The 15,077-nt window shown below is 44.6% G+C and overlaps 1 protein-coding gene across 1 annotated transcript in view; it reads right to left on the bottom strand.

Annotated features, from left to right (window-relative positions):
• Nucleotides 1–1,925: 1,925 nt before the first annotated feature.
• Nucleotides 1,926–15,077, bottom strand: part of SPNS2 (spinster homolog 2 (Drosophila)) — a 113,934-nt gene continuing 100,782 nt past the window's right edge. Inside the window, exons 10-12 of the mRNA XM_010011082.1 lie at nt 13,583–13,681; nt 2,578–2,741; nt 1,926–1,992 (exon numbers count right to left, since the gene is read on the bottom strand). Of these exons, the coding sequence (XP_010009384.1) occupies nt 1,926–1,992; nt 2,578–2,741; nt 13,583–13,681 (330 nt within the window). The remainder of the gene's footprint in view (nt 1,993–2,577; nt 2,742–13,582; nt 13,682–15,077) is intronic.

A 15,077-nucleotide genomic window follows, 5' to 3' on the forward strand; every position in this document is an offset into this window, starting at 1 on the left:
AAGTGTGGTGGCAACTGGAGGAAGCCTTACAGGAAAGAGGTTGCTCTCCTGATACTCTGGCCTGCCTGGAAGAAGAAATTATCTCTAAGCAAAAGCCCAGAGACCATTAAACAAAGGAACAAACAAACAGAACAATCCTAGCAATAAAACCCCAAACTGCTTTTCTCAGAAGCAGGGAATTTAAAGCAGGGAACGCTTCATTTCCATAGACAGAGCTGCAGAGAGCAGCGTTCCACTTCTTTGCTTCCACATTAGTTCATTAGAGCGGTCTGTCACATCTGCCCTGAGTGCCCTGACCCGACTGGTGATGAATGGGTTTAATCTCTGGCATATGACACCAGCATTTGTGATTCCTGCAGGTTAATTGATTTCTTTTGGCAAAGCGCATTTCCAAGTCCTGTTGTCTGAGCAGCATGACTGACTGCAACGGGAAAACAAGGCATCTTGAGAGAGGAATGCTCCTGTACCTGACAAGCCATAGGTAGGATGCAAGGGAGGGCTGGCAGTCTTTGCCAAGGGTGTGCAATGCCAAGTGCAGATGGCCTGTCACATAGGTGGGAGCTCGACAATGGATGTGGATTCCGGTGTGGAGTTTTAAGCTGCTAATAGCAAAGTGCTCTGTTGTCTTTTCTCTCGTGGCAAGCATGCAGCTAATAACAAACAAATTCCCTCCCATGAATTCTTCTGAGGAGACCACTGGACCCATCAGCAGTGGGAGGTGGTACCCGATCGGCAGCACAGACACTGCACCACATGGCAGGGAGTATCTTAGTAAAGATACTGATCTAAGCTGCGGTCTCCAGGAATCTGTAGGATGCCAGGATATTTTTAACATGAGAGTGGGCATATCTTAGAAACTGCACTGGCAGTCATTTGAGAGGAATTATTTTGTTAACTGTTATTTATGACAACTGTTGTCCCTCTGTATCTGCGCAAGCTTGTACACAAGGGGGATTCATCTGCTGTACTGTATCACTGCCCTGTCACCAAACACGCCTTTTGGCTCCTTGTAGCAAAAAAACAAAAAGCCACCCTGAGCACCTAGAAACTTATGTTCTTCTTGCCATGTCCCCAGATGATCACTGCTTAGATTTGCATGTACAGATTATGTGCACTGTTACAGAAACAGGGCTGGAAGGCAATCAGAGAGCAGTTCTCACCTTCAAACCGCAAGAATGAGCCAGGGTGAACTTCAGAAACACAGGACAGCTTTCATACTTCTCCAAATAATCATTTACCTCTTCTTTTCCCTTTGGAAGTTCTTCCTAACTTCTGATCCCCAATTTCACTTCTTGCGACATAAAGCCCTTATATGCAGGTAACAAACCACATACATATCAGTCATGTCCCATCTCCAAAGCCACACTGAAGTTCAGCTTGCCCTCCATGCAAGATACATAATGAGGTCTTGTTTTTTCCACAACATATAAACAACTCATTAGAGGAGGAACGTATGTACCTAAAGGCACCAGGAGGCAGAAACTCCTTCCTTTCTCTGGTATTCATGTGTTAGGAAGAGGCAGGTGGAATTGAACTTGCAAGGCCACAGCACCATCTGTGGCACTGCTTCCAAATCTCTTGCATCCATCTGATATGAGAGCGTGAGCCAACAAGTATCACCCAAACTGTTCACTCACTTATGTCAACTTCCAAACACCTTCTTTTTCTTCTAGTTGTATTAAGTCTAGTGACAGGATATGCCAGGGCCTTTCTCCTTAAGGCACAGCAAGGAATCCTCCGCTCTCTTTGTCTGCACAATTGGGACAGGCTGTTAACGTCTGCATTGTCTCCCGCTCCCCCAGTGGGAGAAATGCAAAGGCAACACCAGACTAGTCACCTACCCACATATTCAGCATGACATTATACATAGATACTCTTATTTTTTGACAATTATGAGAAAGAGACTAACCCCAGCAGTTTGTATGTCATGTGGAAGCGTCTTCTGAATTACTGTAGTTGCCAACCGTGAGGTGGTCCGAATCGGTTTCTTTACTGAAAAACAGTAGCTTTTCTTTTACAAGCTGCAATAAGGGACTGGGAAACACTATGTTTGTTATAGCAACCGCTGAGCACCTCTGTCCCCACACGCAGCTTGCTTCCTTCCTTCTTGCCTCATGTTCCTGTGTGTTCGGGGTAGTGAGGAGGGCACAGGGGCTGAGGTGGGACTGTGCACTCAGTGTTGACCACCAAGCTCTGTAAAGCACCTCTGGCTCTTCACCTAGCAGTCTACTGGTTCCAGCACACAGAAACCCCTCACTACAGATGGCCTGGGCTGTGGCATGCTGACGCAAGGGTAAAAGGGGCCTGTGACCTCAACTACTGTGCTCCCCTCCAGGCCATATGGCCAACAACTGAGATCCACCAGAGCAGAAGCGTGTAATGGATGCCCAGCCAGCATGACCCAAGCCCCTGTGCTTCGTGCAGCCTCATGCACTCTGCTGAGCTGAGGTTCTGAACACACAACCCAACATCCTTTATCTGGAAGGACCAAGGCCAGGCAAAGAGAACAAGCATATTGTTCAAGAGAGAAAACAGGCTGCGCAGTACCTCCCCATTTGCAATTGCCAGGTTACTCACTGTTGTTCAGCTTTGGCTCGGTCACTTAGGAAGAAGAGGGCTGTGGCCAGGAAAAACATCCCTCCCAGGACAACGACAAATGGGCAGAGCATGAGTGCGTACCCCAAGCTGAGGAACTCCCAGACTGGGGACTCCTTTGTGCTTTGTCGGATCAGGTCTGAGATCTAGGAGAGACAGGCAAAAAAATTAGTTGCTTAGATGAAAAAGAGACACGATAATGGTGAAGGGAACAGGATTCCCTAAACAAACAGCCCAACCACCCACTGAACATATGTATGAGGTTTAAAATGGAACAGTGTGATCGGTGAAAGCTGAACGTCCCTTGCACGCTTCAGCCTTCCACATGCCAGTCTGGAGCCTGGGCAACTCATGCTGCAAGCAGTTTGGCAGGGGTTCTCCTCTCCCTGTCACTCTTCTGGCCTGATCTATTTACTCCTACAGCCCTCTCCCTCTTCTCCCTCACTGCTTCTTTCTGTGACTGCATCTGTGGGTGTCTAACCTGGCTGTACTGAGCAACCCCTGCAGGGTGCTGGCAGGGCCATGCAGGCATTGCTCAGTAGGTGAGGAAGACATCCATCTTCCACACTGACTGTCAAGTCCTGCTTACTTCTACACCTTACCTACCTGTCAGCAAAAGGAGGTATTAAATTCCATTTCTGCGTATTGAGTGGGAAGTGGGAAATGTTTTTCACAGAAGAAACCCAGAGGTCTCATCTGATTTTCAGAAACACAACCCAAACATGGGGATTTGTATCCTCATGTCTGTGTTACCGGCTTTATTCCCTCTTCTAACCATCTAAGCTTGCTGCTTTGAAGTGCAATTGTGTGCAAGATGTGGCTCTGCCCCCAGGCTCAGAGCAGATCTGTTGCACAAGGCCTGTGCTCACACCTAAGAACCACACACACCAAGTCTGTGGGTAAGGCAGCCTGCACCTTCCAACAGCCAAAACCATTATGATATGAAGTGAACGCAAGTCTGTGCTTACATGAAGGAGCAATGACATGCACTGGCAGGATTTAGTTCATAATGAAAAGCTTTTGCTAAAACTCAGTAATATTTAATGACTGTAGCTAAAAGAATCACATTTTAATATTTACAGCCCAGCAAACAACTTTCCTCTCCATAAATCCAGCAAAGCAGTAGCAGCAGTAGGAGTGAGTCTCAAGGCATTGGGCATTTAAATGTCCAGCTCTGGTTTTGTCTGTGATCTTTTGTTGAGGCAGTATATACCATGAGCCTGCAGGGAATTTGCAACATAGAACCCTACTGCTGTTAACACACATAAATCAGTTCCAGAAATAGACAAAGCTTGTGCAGCAGCTTCTAAAGTGCTACTGTCGTGGTTTAAGCAGCTGAACCCAGGACAGTATACTACTACTAATGAAAGAGGTGGCATCAGACACAAACTACAAAAAAAATCTGACATTCCAGGCTTAAATCTTGACAATCAAGTGAGGAAATGTCACAGGCAGGAGATCACACCTATTCACAGCCCTGCAGCCAGCTGTAGCCCCTGAAAGGTAAAACGTGTGTGAAGAGACCACTGACCTCTCAGAGAGGACTTTAGTCACAGTGTGTAACACACATAAGGAAAAACAGTGTTACGAACCAGTCTTTTGTGAGAAATGATGGTTAAAAAAGTCTTTAGACTGAAGGCAAGTAACAGGGGCTATTGGTCTGAGAGACTTGTTATAAAATAGCAAGAAGACTTGAATGTGAAAAGAACACAGCCACAGGGAATTAGCAGAACATGTGCTGCCCCCAGAGATACGGACATCACAGAATCAGAATCCTAGAATGGTTTGGGTTGGAAAGGACCTTAAGACCATCTAAATTTCAACCCCTCTGCCATGAGCAGGAGCACCTTGCACTAATCCATAGGTCTGTCCAGCCTGGCCTTGAATACCTCCAGGGACAGAGCATTCATAACTTCCTTGGGCAACCCATTCCCATGCCTCACCACCCTCACTGTGAAGAACTTCTTCCTTTTATCTAATCTAAACTTCCCCCATTTAAGTTCAAACACATTCCTCTTGTCCTACCACTACAGTCCCTAACGAAGAGTCCCTCCCCAACATCCTTATAGGCCCCCTTCAAATACTGGAACATGCTATAAGGACTCCACGCAGCTCCTCTTCTCCAGGCTGAACAGCCCCAACTTCTCAGCCTGTCTTCATACAGGAGGTGCTCCAGCCCTCTTATCATCCTTGTGGCTCTCCTCTGGACTTGCTCCAACAGCTCCATGTCCTTTTTATGTTGAGGACACCAGAACTGTACACAATACTCCAAGTGAGGTCTCACAAGAGCAGAGTAGAGGGGCAGGATCACCTCCTTCGACCTGCTGGGCACACTTCTGATACAGCCCAGGATACGGTTGGCTTTCTGGGCCACAACAGCTGGTAATTTATTCCCTCTTGTATCCAGACACCTTAATTCCCAGCATTTTCCCAATTCTTCATTATGAACCAAAATCTGGCACTGAATCAGCCCCTCTGTGTGCAATAGCCAGAATTGAGGCCGTTCTGAAATAGAAATACAGAAATTCTAAACCACTTCTCATTTTGGGAAATGGATACAATTATCCTCCAAAAGGACCAGCCAATAAATCACTCGACAAATTGACATGATAAATCAGCAGCAGAGGATGAAAAGCCAGGCATGTGCTCCCAACTGCTTTCTCTTATGGATGATACGACATTCAAGGCTAAAACCATCTTTGAAAACAAAGTCTCCAACAAATAAAGCTCCAAATGCAGCTCACCCCACACCTTCCCTCCATAGAATCATGTTGACCTTTTATACCAACAAATCTTGTTAATATTGAATCTTCTACTTTTTTCATTTTTAACCCACCATACTCTGTGAGAGCACATTACAGAAGCAGCAGTGTTCCTCCCATTGAGGTTATAATTCTTCCCACCAAGCCAGCGGGGCTTTCTCATCTAGGTCTCCCCTCACCCATGTCTGTACCTCATCTCTAGAACTTTATGAGGGCCCACATATATGCTTTTGCTGTTAACTTAGGAGTCACTATTCTCTGTTGTTTTGTTCCATGCAGTTACAAGCCACCTGCTAAGACTGGAACTTTGGCATCTCTTCTCAAGAGGACACAAGACATAATTACAGACTTGGGCTCCAAGAATGACATACTGTTTGCAAATGCTCTGCACTGTATTGCCAGGTTTTGACTTTCCAGGCCCCACGCAGTGGTAGCATCCTGATTTGTCGAACTGTGATTTGGCAAGACCCAACCTAGCATCATATTGGGTGTCTTCTATCATGAGTAAGAAGTGAGGGTTGCACGCACAGCAGTGCCAGTTCTTCCACCCAGCACCGTGTGTGGGATTCCTTTCTTTGTTCTGCCAATTGGTAGGTGGTAAAAAACCTTCCTAACATTTATCCAAGATGTGGGGGTGGAAGATCAATGAGGAAATCCTGCTGCTGCTTTGCAGTCTAATCAAAAGTCTTTGATAACATCCTAGCTGCTAAAGTTCACATCATCTTCTCCTTCCCTGTATAGAATAGATCTTAGACCAAGAGGAATGACTTTGCTAAATAAACTTTAGCTCATGGCACTTCTACCACAGAATACAAATGGCCTGTATTCAGGCAATGGCAGCCAACTGGATGTAGTCCAGCTAGAGAAAAGGCTCACTTTCTGGAGAACAAACAATATAGCTGCAGTGGGCATGATCCAGAAGCCCAGAATCTCTGGTTGTGTCTCAATCTGAGAGCAGAAGACAATGAAGGGAAAAAGGAAAACTCCATTACCCTCCTTCAGAAGCATGTGCTGTGTGTTTTGGAACACTGGACAGGTCCCTGATGTAAGAACAGATTAGGCCCTAGGAAGACGTCTTGCTTCTTTTCCATGTCCCTCCTAACCAGCATGAGTGGTTAAATTCAACTGATTTACTAATTAGACAATGTAACAGTGATAACATCTTTGAAATGATCATTCCATCTACTCTGTCTCATTGCTGAGCCAAATATCTCAATTTCTCTGCAACTGCTTGATTTCTCTGCATTTCTGACAGTGCCTCTTGGGCACGAATCTTGCTACGTAAACAATGTTTGCACTGCAGTGTCTGGCACAAATACCTGATTTGCATCACTACCAGTTTGATACAAGCCAGGTTCTCCCTGGCTCCTTTCTTTTCAGTATCCCTGTAACACTACAGTGGTTTGGGGTTCACCCATCCTGAATTCAGAGATGCATGTGAAAGGTTTCTTTGATTTATTTCTTTTTAAATCTAACATGAATGCAAATAAAGACTACAAACAAAAAATAAGGCATTTTATAAAGTAAAAGTAAATTTGCGGGGGCTGTGGGGGAGCACAAGCATTTATACTGTGCTAAATGGCATGAGAAACACATACTAAAGAGAGGAAGTAAACCTGACTAGTTTATTATATTCATTCAGAAAAACTGCAGAAAGGTAAAAGAAATTAAAAGTCTAAAAGTTATTCAGTTTTAACCTTGGCATGTTTGGATGTTGGAGGGGAAAAAAACCAAAACATCTTGTTAATCTTCATTGTGTCCTTCTGAGATCACAAACTCATTTAATACTCGGTGACAGTATCAATATCCTGCACTGGTGCTGATACCCAAGTCTGCCCTAGCAGTACCCGCACCAGGGATTCCTGCACTGCTTCTGCACTGGGAGTGTGCAGGGTCCTTGGCAGCTCAGAGGAAGAAACCACTTATTTAATGAGATTTTAGTGCACAGGAGTGACAGAGCAGATGGGACAGAGCTTGAAATACTTGAGTGACACCACAATGAGCTCTGGATTTCTGGGCCTTTTCTAATGAGATACTTTTACATACTTTAAACCTCCGTTTATCAAAACTACAGAGAACCTGCACTTGTAACCAGAGACACAGGAAGCAGGTGCACAGCAGGTCTGGAAAAGAACCTGGGCAGGCTGTGAGCCCTTGGCAAAGAGTGTTTGATATATGGGAAGTCATTTGGGTTTTGAGGGCAGGCTTAAATCTTGTCTGTTGCTGACTCATCACAAGTGGGCAGCTTGTTAGCTCGCTGCAATGATGAGATAAATCCTATATGGATTGGTCTCCAGGTGCTTAATTCCCCTCTTTTTTTGCAGCTGACAGCCATGTCAAAGATTTGGCCTTTCCTGCACTATGAAAAAGGCCTTTAATTACTCAGCTCAGACAGGACCAGAGAAATCCTCACCTTAAAGTTACTGCCTGAAGAAAGATAATAAGGATGAGGGGCTGGGGGTTCTCTTTCTCAGTATTTCCCTGACGCACATACATCAGATGTTGGACTGCAAGGGCAAGCCCCATTTTGCAGTCTGGGTCATGCACAGCATGAATGCAGGTGAAGATCTCTACAGGAGTGATACCATGGGGCTACAGCACAGCAGCAAAGTAGCTGGCACTGGGTAAAGAAAGAATGATAAAAACCATAAATGTGTGCCATATCTCAGCTGCTATCTCCATCAGGTGATGGAAGATGCTGCCAATACACTTTTACATGTACTGTAGATGTTAGAACGTGTAACATAGAATCATAGAACAGTTTGGGTTAGAAGGGATCTTAAATCTAGTTTCAACCCCCTGCCACAAGCAGGGACACCTTCACTAGACCAGGTTGCTCAAACATGCTGCAAAAGGCAACAAGACAGAGACCTCCATTCCAGCCTTAATCCCACATCAGTACTGGAATACCCCCTGGCAGACCATAAAGCAGAGAGTGATGCTAGGAGAACAACTTGCACGTTGCTGTTACAGGATATGCTTGCCTTTTTGAACTCATGCTCATCTCACAGCCAGCTCTGGCAAAAGAGACAGTACTGTGTAATCACCAGCAAGCACATAATGTGCCATATTTGAGGAATGGCTGCACAGGGCAGACAGGGACAAACACCCAAACTGCAGCATCACATCGCAGTGATACACTTTATTCCACTTTTAATTCAGGCACTAGTGGATTTGGCCTGTTTTAATGCAGCAAACTAAACTGGAAAAACCATTATTCCATAGTAAGCACTGTGAGCACAGATCTACACTGAAGTAGCCATAACATTTTAAACCATAGAATATGAATTTTAAACCATAATACATTAATTCCACTTCCTCAGGCAGGCAAGTCTTTATATATAGAACTACTTTCTACACATATGTATTTTCTTGGATGGGTATTCACCTTTGAAACCAAACCCACAAAAAGGCTGTCTAACTGGGACAAGAAGGTGTGAAACCTACACCTTCAGTTATAACTTTCATTATAGAAGTATCTTAATTGCTGCATTTACTCCAGTTTTCCTTGACTTGCCCCTAATCAAACGTTGATCTGCCTTCCTTGATACTCTGCACCAGTGATAATTAACACTGTTCTGCTAACTACTTGCTAAGGGAAGGTCATTAGCATCCTCCCTGTTGAAGTAGCTCATTAGATCTAGTTTATGAACCTACTCACGTAAGAAAGTTGGGGAAGGGAGAAAAAGGACGGGTAGAAAGAGATAAGCTTATTCTTACATTTTTTTTTTCCAGGTCATACTGGGAGCATCACAAAACTCTTCAAACCAGAACAGCTCAAATTTAATCACAAGTAATTGCAAGGTCCCTCATGCTCAGACCTCTTTTTCTAAAGGAGGCTGTTCAAAAAGGAGATGCCTCTTGAGACACTTGTGAGCTCTGCTGTGGTGAACCACCATTCCTGGCACTGCACCCCAACACAGCATCCAATCCTGGGGTCTGCCAAGAGGAGACCCACCAGATTAGGGGATGCTGCCATTTGCATGACCCTCAGCACCCAGAGGTGTGGTTTGGGTCCCCTCACACAGAGCCTAGCTGCCAGACCATGGCACACCGTCCTGATGCTGCCTGGCAGGAGCAATTGGAGGTCATGTCCCTCAGGCAAAGCTGAAGCAGCAGCAGCCAGGGAGGTCAGGCCAGCTGGGAGCCACCAGCAGTGGAGTACAGGGAGTAGCTTTTAGCCCATCAAGAGGTGCTGGTGGAGGAGAGCTGATCTCTGGCACTTTAAAACACCATCCTTAGACATTGATGTTGCCAGGTGACAAGCAGATACAGACAGGTTTCAATCCCTGGACCTGATGGATGGTTGCACAGGAAAGATGAGGGCAGTGTGTGCCCATAACAGCAATTCCCCTGGCATGTGTAGGGAGGACAAAGCCCGGAGCTGGTGCCTGTTTCTCATCACAGCAAGGCAAGGATGGAAGAGGACAGCACTGCTGTGCTCAGATGAGAAACAAATTACAGGCTTGGAGGAAGGAAAGGAAGGAAAGGAGGAGTACCAGGGCACAGCCTCAAAAGAAATAAATCACTGCCTGCACTTGCTTTTCTGAAGCAAAAGAGTACATCAGTGAGTGGAAGGAGTCTGCTGTTTGTACACAGGAATAACGTAAACCCTGAGTAGGGAAGACATGGGCATGTGCACAGAGGCACATGAGTGCAGGCTCACTGGCACTTCTTAAAACTACTTAATTTGAAAGGCCACGAAGATATAACTAGAATTAATAATACAAAGAGCTGAAGCTGTGATACAGCCTGAGAAGGGTTAATTGCACTTCACATTCTGTTGCTAGCTGCCTCCACTCAGCTCTTCTAAGCCTGAAATGTTGCCTAGGTATTGGGGCACAGGAAGAGCAGTTAGAAGACTTTTATCTGATACTCAATGTGAGTGGCAGGATTTGGGGTATTTCTCTTAACTGTTCTGTGCTTCAGCAACCATGTCTGCATAGTGGCACCTTTCAAAGACAGAAAAGTACTAAAGATACCTGGGTGTAATGCACTGAACAGGTTAAATTTCTCACTGACTATCTCAAGAGTAAAGCATGAAATCACAGTCCAAGTCATTAAACGTGAATTATTTAAACTCTGCAGGTTACCACGAAGGTCCTGAAAAACATACGGTTATCTAGGAATAAAACTGTCTCATCTAATGAAGTACTCCAGCAATGCCTAGTCTTATTTGTGAATGAATAGGCAGCACTGATTTATAGTAATTGATCTCAGTGCTTGGCAAGTAGTAAAACCTTATGCAAATTATAGCTGCCACCCTAAAACTGCATTTGTAGAACTTCTTTGTAAGTCAGTCTTAAGCCTTTTTACCATAATAAAAGTTATCAATATTTAAAGAGACATGAAAAATAACCATATATACACGCTTCTTCCCACTTAGCTTTTAAACACTAACTTATTTGGTGCTTTGGGTGATTGTAAGGATCTGAACTGCAAGATTTGGAACTAAGGGGATTAAAGAAAAACCTGAGTCTGACCTTCAGCTCTGCGGCACACCAGAGAGCGAGGGAGCACTCACATACATGAGGCTGCAGCTGTTATGTACCTTCTACATGAGGATTGTAAGATCAATACAGCATTTATTGGTATCCAGCAGAGAACGCTGCCTGCGACAGCTTAGTCCTACAAGGACACGGGTGTCTGATTCCTTATTAAGAGCACTGCTAGAGGGAATCTCACTATGAACTCACCAAAAGTAGGTAAGATTCCAGCCATATATGATCAAAATGCTGCTCATTTAGGGAGGGAGCTTCAGGTGGATTTTGTAAGCAGTCAGAAGAACTGGCAGATTCTCAGGATCTCAGGTGAACCCTGAGGTATCAGGCGCTGGGTTTCACTGGTTCGGAGCATGCCTGCTACTGCAGCTCATCTGATTTATCCTGCCTTCTCCCTCTCTCTCTCAAGATTTACACACTGCTCTTGGTCTGCTTCATGTTAGCTCTGGAGTAACAGCAATGTGAGTTGACGGGGATTCCCAGAAGGACTATGGGAACTGGGTTCCCAAATTTCTGACAGGAGTAGGTTGCTTACCTCCCACCAACTGCCTTGAAAATCCTAGTCATAATCCAGGCTGCTGCTGAAGCCTGCCCAAGTGAGCTGTCAGTGCTGTATAATGGTCTCCATCCCACAACAGCCAGGCAATTCCAATGACAAACACCACCAGGTTTTAACAACCAAGGTGATTGCTTGTCTTGGCTCTGCTGGAGAAGTTGGGTGTTTGTCCTTTCGCTCTGAATACTAGTTCTTCTGTGTTGTGGAAAGCTGCAGCTGACCTTTCAGCCACTGTAGCACTGGGAGTGTGAGTCAGGCCAGCCAGCCCAGAGGCTACAGAGATGGATGCTGGTGCCTTCTGTGACATGAGCACTTCACTCCTGCTCTCCTGACACAGAGATTGTACTTGAGTAGCCTCCTTCCAAATGAGAACTGCCCAACAAGTACAACATTAAAGAAGAGTAATACAAAATCATAATTCATATTTCCCAGTCTAAACAAAAAGCCTAAGGCAGCTATTAAATTGAGGTTAAGCATATTTCAGGCAGGCATCCTTAAGTAACTCACAACTTTTTTGACGTCTGAATACCAGAAGGGCAAGGCACATTTCCTATAACCAAAATTTTTAATCTGTGACACTACAGACCCCTGGGCAACTTTCAAGATTAATTGCAATCATTAAGGGTCCTCACCATTCCTCCCAGATGGCCCTTTTACGAGGGATGACAAAGAATGAAATGTAGTGGGGTCACCTGAGGCACCTCAGACCTATCTCTCACCACTGGCACCCACCTTCCGAGCATGCTGCCCTGCTCATTTCATTCCCCCATGTGCCATTCCCCATGTCCCCTGCCCTGCACAAAGCCATCTCTTCCACTGGTTCCTTTGTTCTTGCCACTTTCAAGTAATTTCTAAAATGAGATCTTTTCTCCCTGGGTACCCAGAACATTGAGGTAAATAAAGAGTAAGCCAAACTGTACATATTGATTCTCTTAAAACTGTTCTCATTTCTTTGGTCCATTCAGCCTTATCTGTGTCTGTCTCTTCATGTACACTTCAGAGGGCTACAGAACAACTGTATCACTTTTGGGAGTTGCCATTCGAGAGTAAATATGTATATTTAAAAATATATATAAAAAAATAAATATATAAAACTAATTATGTGTAAATACACACACCAGCATCTAAGGGATGAATAGATAAGAAATAATGGGGGGTCTTGTTTAAAAATAGGTCCAGATCCCCCAGCAGCTGTGTCACAGCAGTTCTGAGCTGGAAGAGCACATCAAAGTTCTGTCTCCCAGGTGATGGGAGTAGTGAAGATCCCAGTTACACCACTGGAAAACTGTAGCACCTTCAGCACAACAGGAGCAGCACCACTTATGGTTTACATGTAAGCTACTACATTTTATAAATGATGATCTATGTTCTCTGAAACTCGATGCATTGAACTCCACAGAAGGGTGCAAGAGAAGGAAATTATCCCAGTACATTTAGACTTCTTTTCCTTGTTAAATTTCCCAAGCCTTATATTTCCAACTCTGAATGTTTTCTGATTGCCAGCTTTTTGAGCAGGGTCTTTTGTTTTGCTCTGCACTGGGATAATGGTGGCACCAAAAGACAGATCTCCAGTCAAACCAAGGCCAACAACTGCAGCAATTATGGAAAGGCATACTACTAATACAAATCCAAAACATACATGCCAGAAAGGGATTCTAATAACCCAAAATATACACACCCACCCTGACATGGATTTACACCATCATTTCTTATCATACAAAACATGTTCAAAATATCAGCAGGTCAGATCAGCTGCATATTGCTACCCATAAACAGATATTTGGCTTATGAGACCAGATGAAAGAGTTAAACACACACATACACACATGAGAGTGTTTCAATCTGATTTCTAATGGACCTCTGTCCACACCACAGAAGCAACCACTCTCCCTTTGCAGAGCTGTCTATAACCTTTACAAATGTCCTAGGCTAAAAAAATTTAGAAGCTCACTTCTTGTGCCTATGTGGTCCTTCCAGGTTTAAACTGTAGTCCATCAACAACACAAACATGTATAAAAGTTGCACTTCACTGCACCACTTCCCATTGTGCTGGTAAACACAGGCCTGCCTTCCCCGGCAGGGTTTAACTTGGCATTTTAGATAAGCAGTTAGTAAACAAAACCAAACATGGGCAAACAACCCTGCCAGAACCTGCTGTGAGCACTTACAAATCCAATCAGATAAGGACTGCCAGCATCTCCCAGGAGGTGTGAAGTGAAACTCTGCAAGGCCACTGCGGTTGCACGGCGTGTTGGAATGACCACATACTGCAAAGAGGAAAGAAAAACAAATACATAAGGAAACTGAAGTAAGAACCTGTCCAACTGTCTTGTGTTGCTCAGTTTATACCTAGGTCAGGACAAAGTAAACAAGCTCCTGCAGATGTTGGTGGCAGATGCAGGCACTATCCAGTCCATGGGTGGCTCAAGCAGTGGGGAGCTGAGCTACACTTCTTAGCTTCCTAACACTCCTGATGGCTGGTGCTGAGGGGAGGAAGCTCTGCCTGGTCTGCACTCCTCTCAGCAGCACTGAATGCAGGAGTCTGACCAACAGCTTTGATCACAAGACACTTTGCTGTTGCTTCTCAGCCTCTGTTTTGCTTGGCTGATGGGGAGAGTGAAGTCTGAGGTTGCCTGCAGCATGTAACTTGCTCAGCACCACCAGCCTTCCAAAAGAGGGCTTTGCTGTAACTTGTGATATTGTGGTGTTTTTCATAATAAAGAGATCATTTTGTTTCTTAGAGCATACACATCAGTATGAAATTCACATCCTCCCCTCCCACTCCATCTCTAGCCACTTCATTCTCAAAACTCTGCAGTTCCACTTGTGGAAGGTGACAAAGACACATGAGGAAAATTTCCATAGCCAAGATACCGTAATTTGGTCTCCATTCCAGCAGGACATGATTCCCTTGGCCAAGTCATGCAGAATCAGTCTGACTACACAGGATCAGTGGAAAACACAAGTTATTTCCCTACTAAGGGACTACAGCTCACAGAAAACAGAGCCCTAACCATGGAAGGGGATGAGAGATTTACAAAGAAAAGAAAACCCAGCAACCTCCTGTCCTGTGGAATGACCTTGATTTTATAACACACATTTAGGAGCAGAAAAAAATAATTGTCTCCTGTATAAAACTTGAGAAAGAAGCTGGCTAAGGATATCTGCATCAAGTCCGCATATCCAGGTTTACAAAATGATCCTGTCTTGATTTAAAGGCTGCAAGTAATGAGGAATTCAATAGGTCTCTAAATCCAAGTGAACTTTGTTGCCACTTGAAAGCACTGAATCTTGTTATGCCTTTTCCTGTTGCTCTGAAGAGCCATCTCCCCTGCCAGAAATTACTCTGGTTTAGCTATTTGTAGACCATGATCCCTTTTACTTGTCCACTTTCACTCTGATGGGCCACCTCTCATCTTTCTTTAACCTTGCCAGACTTCGACTCGTTCTTGCCATCCTTTCCTGAAGTCATTTATTAATCAAATGTGACATTTCAGGACTGGCATATCCCCAGCTAGAGATACATGGAGATCCATTTACCCTGGCTGACCAAGGTAGGGAGAACTCACAGCTCAAGAGCAGTGTATCTCAGGGCACAGGAGCTGAAGCATTGTTTCAATGCTTCAACACTTTCATTTAGGGAAAGAGATTAAAAAAGCCATG

Source organism: Nestor notabilis, unplaced genomic scaffold (assembly GCF_000696875.1).
Source record: "Nestor notabilis isolate BGI_N333 unplaced genomic scaffold, ASM69687v1 scaffold153, whole genome shotgun sequence".
Taxonomy (NCBI): Eukaryota; Metazoa; Chordata; class Aves; order Psittaciformes; family Psittacidae; genus Nestor; species Nestor notabilis.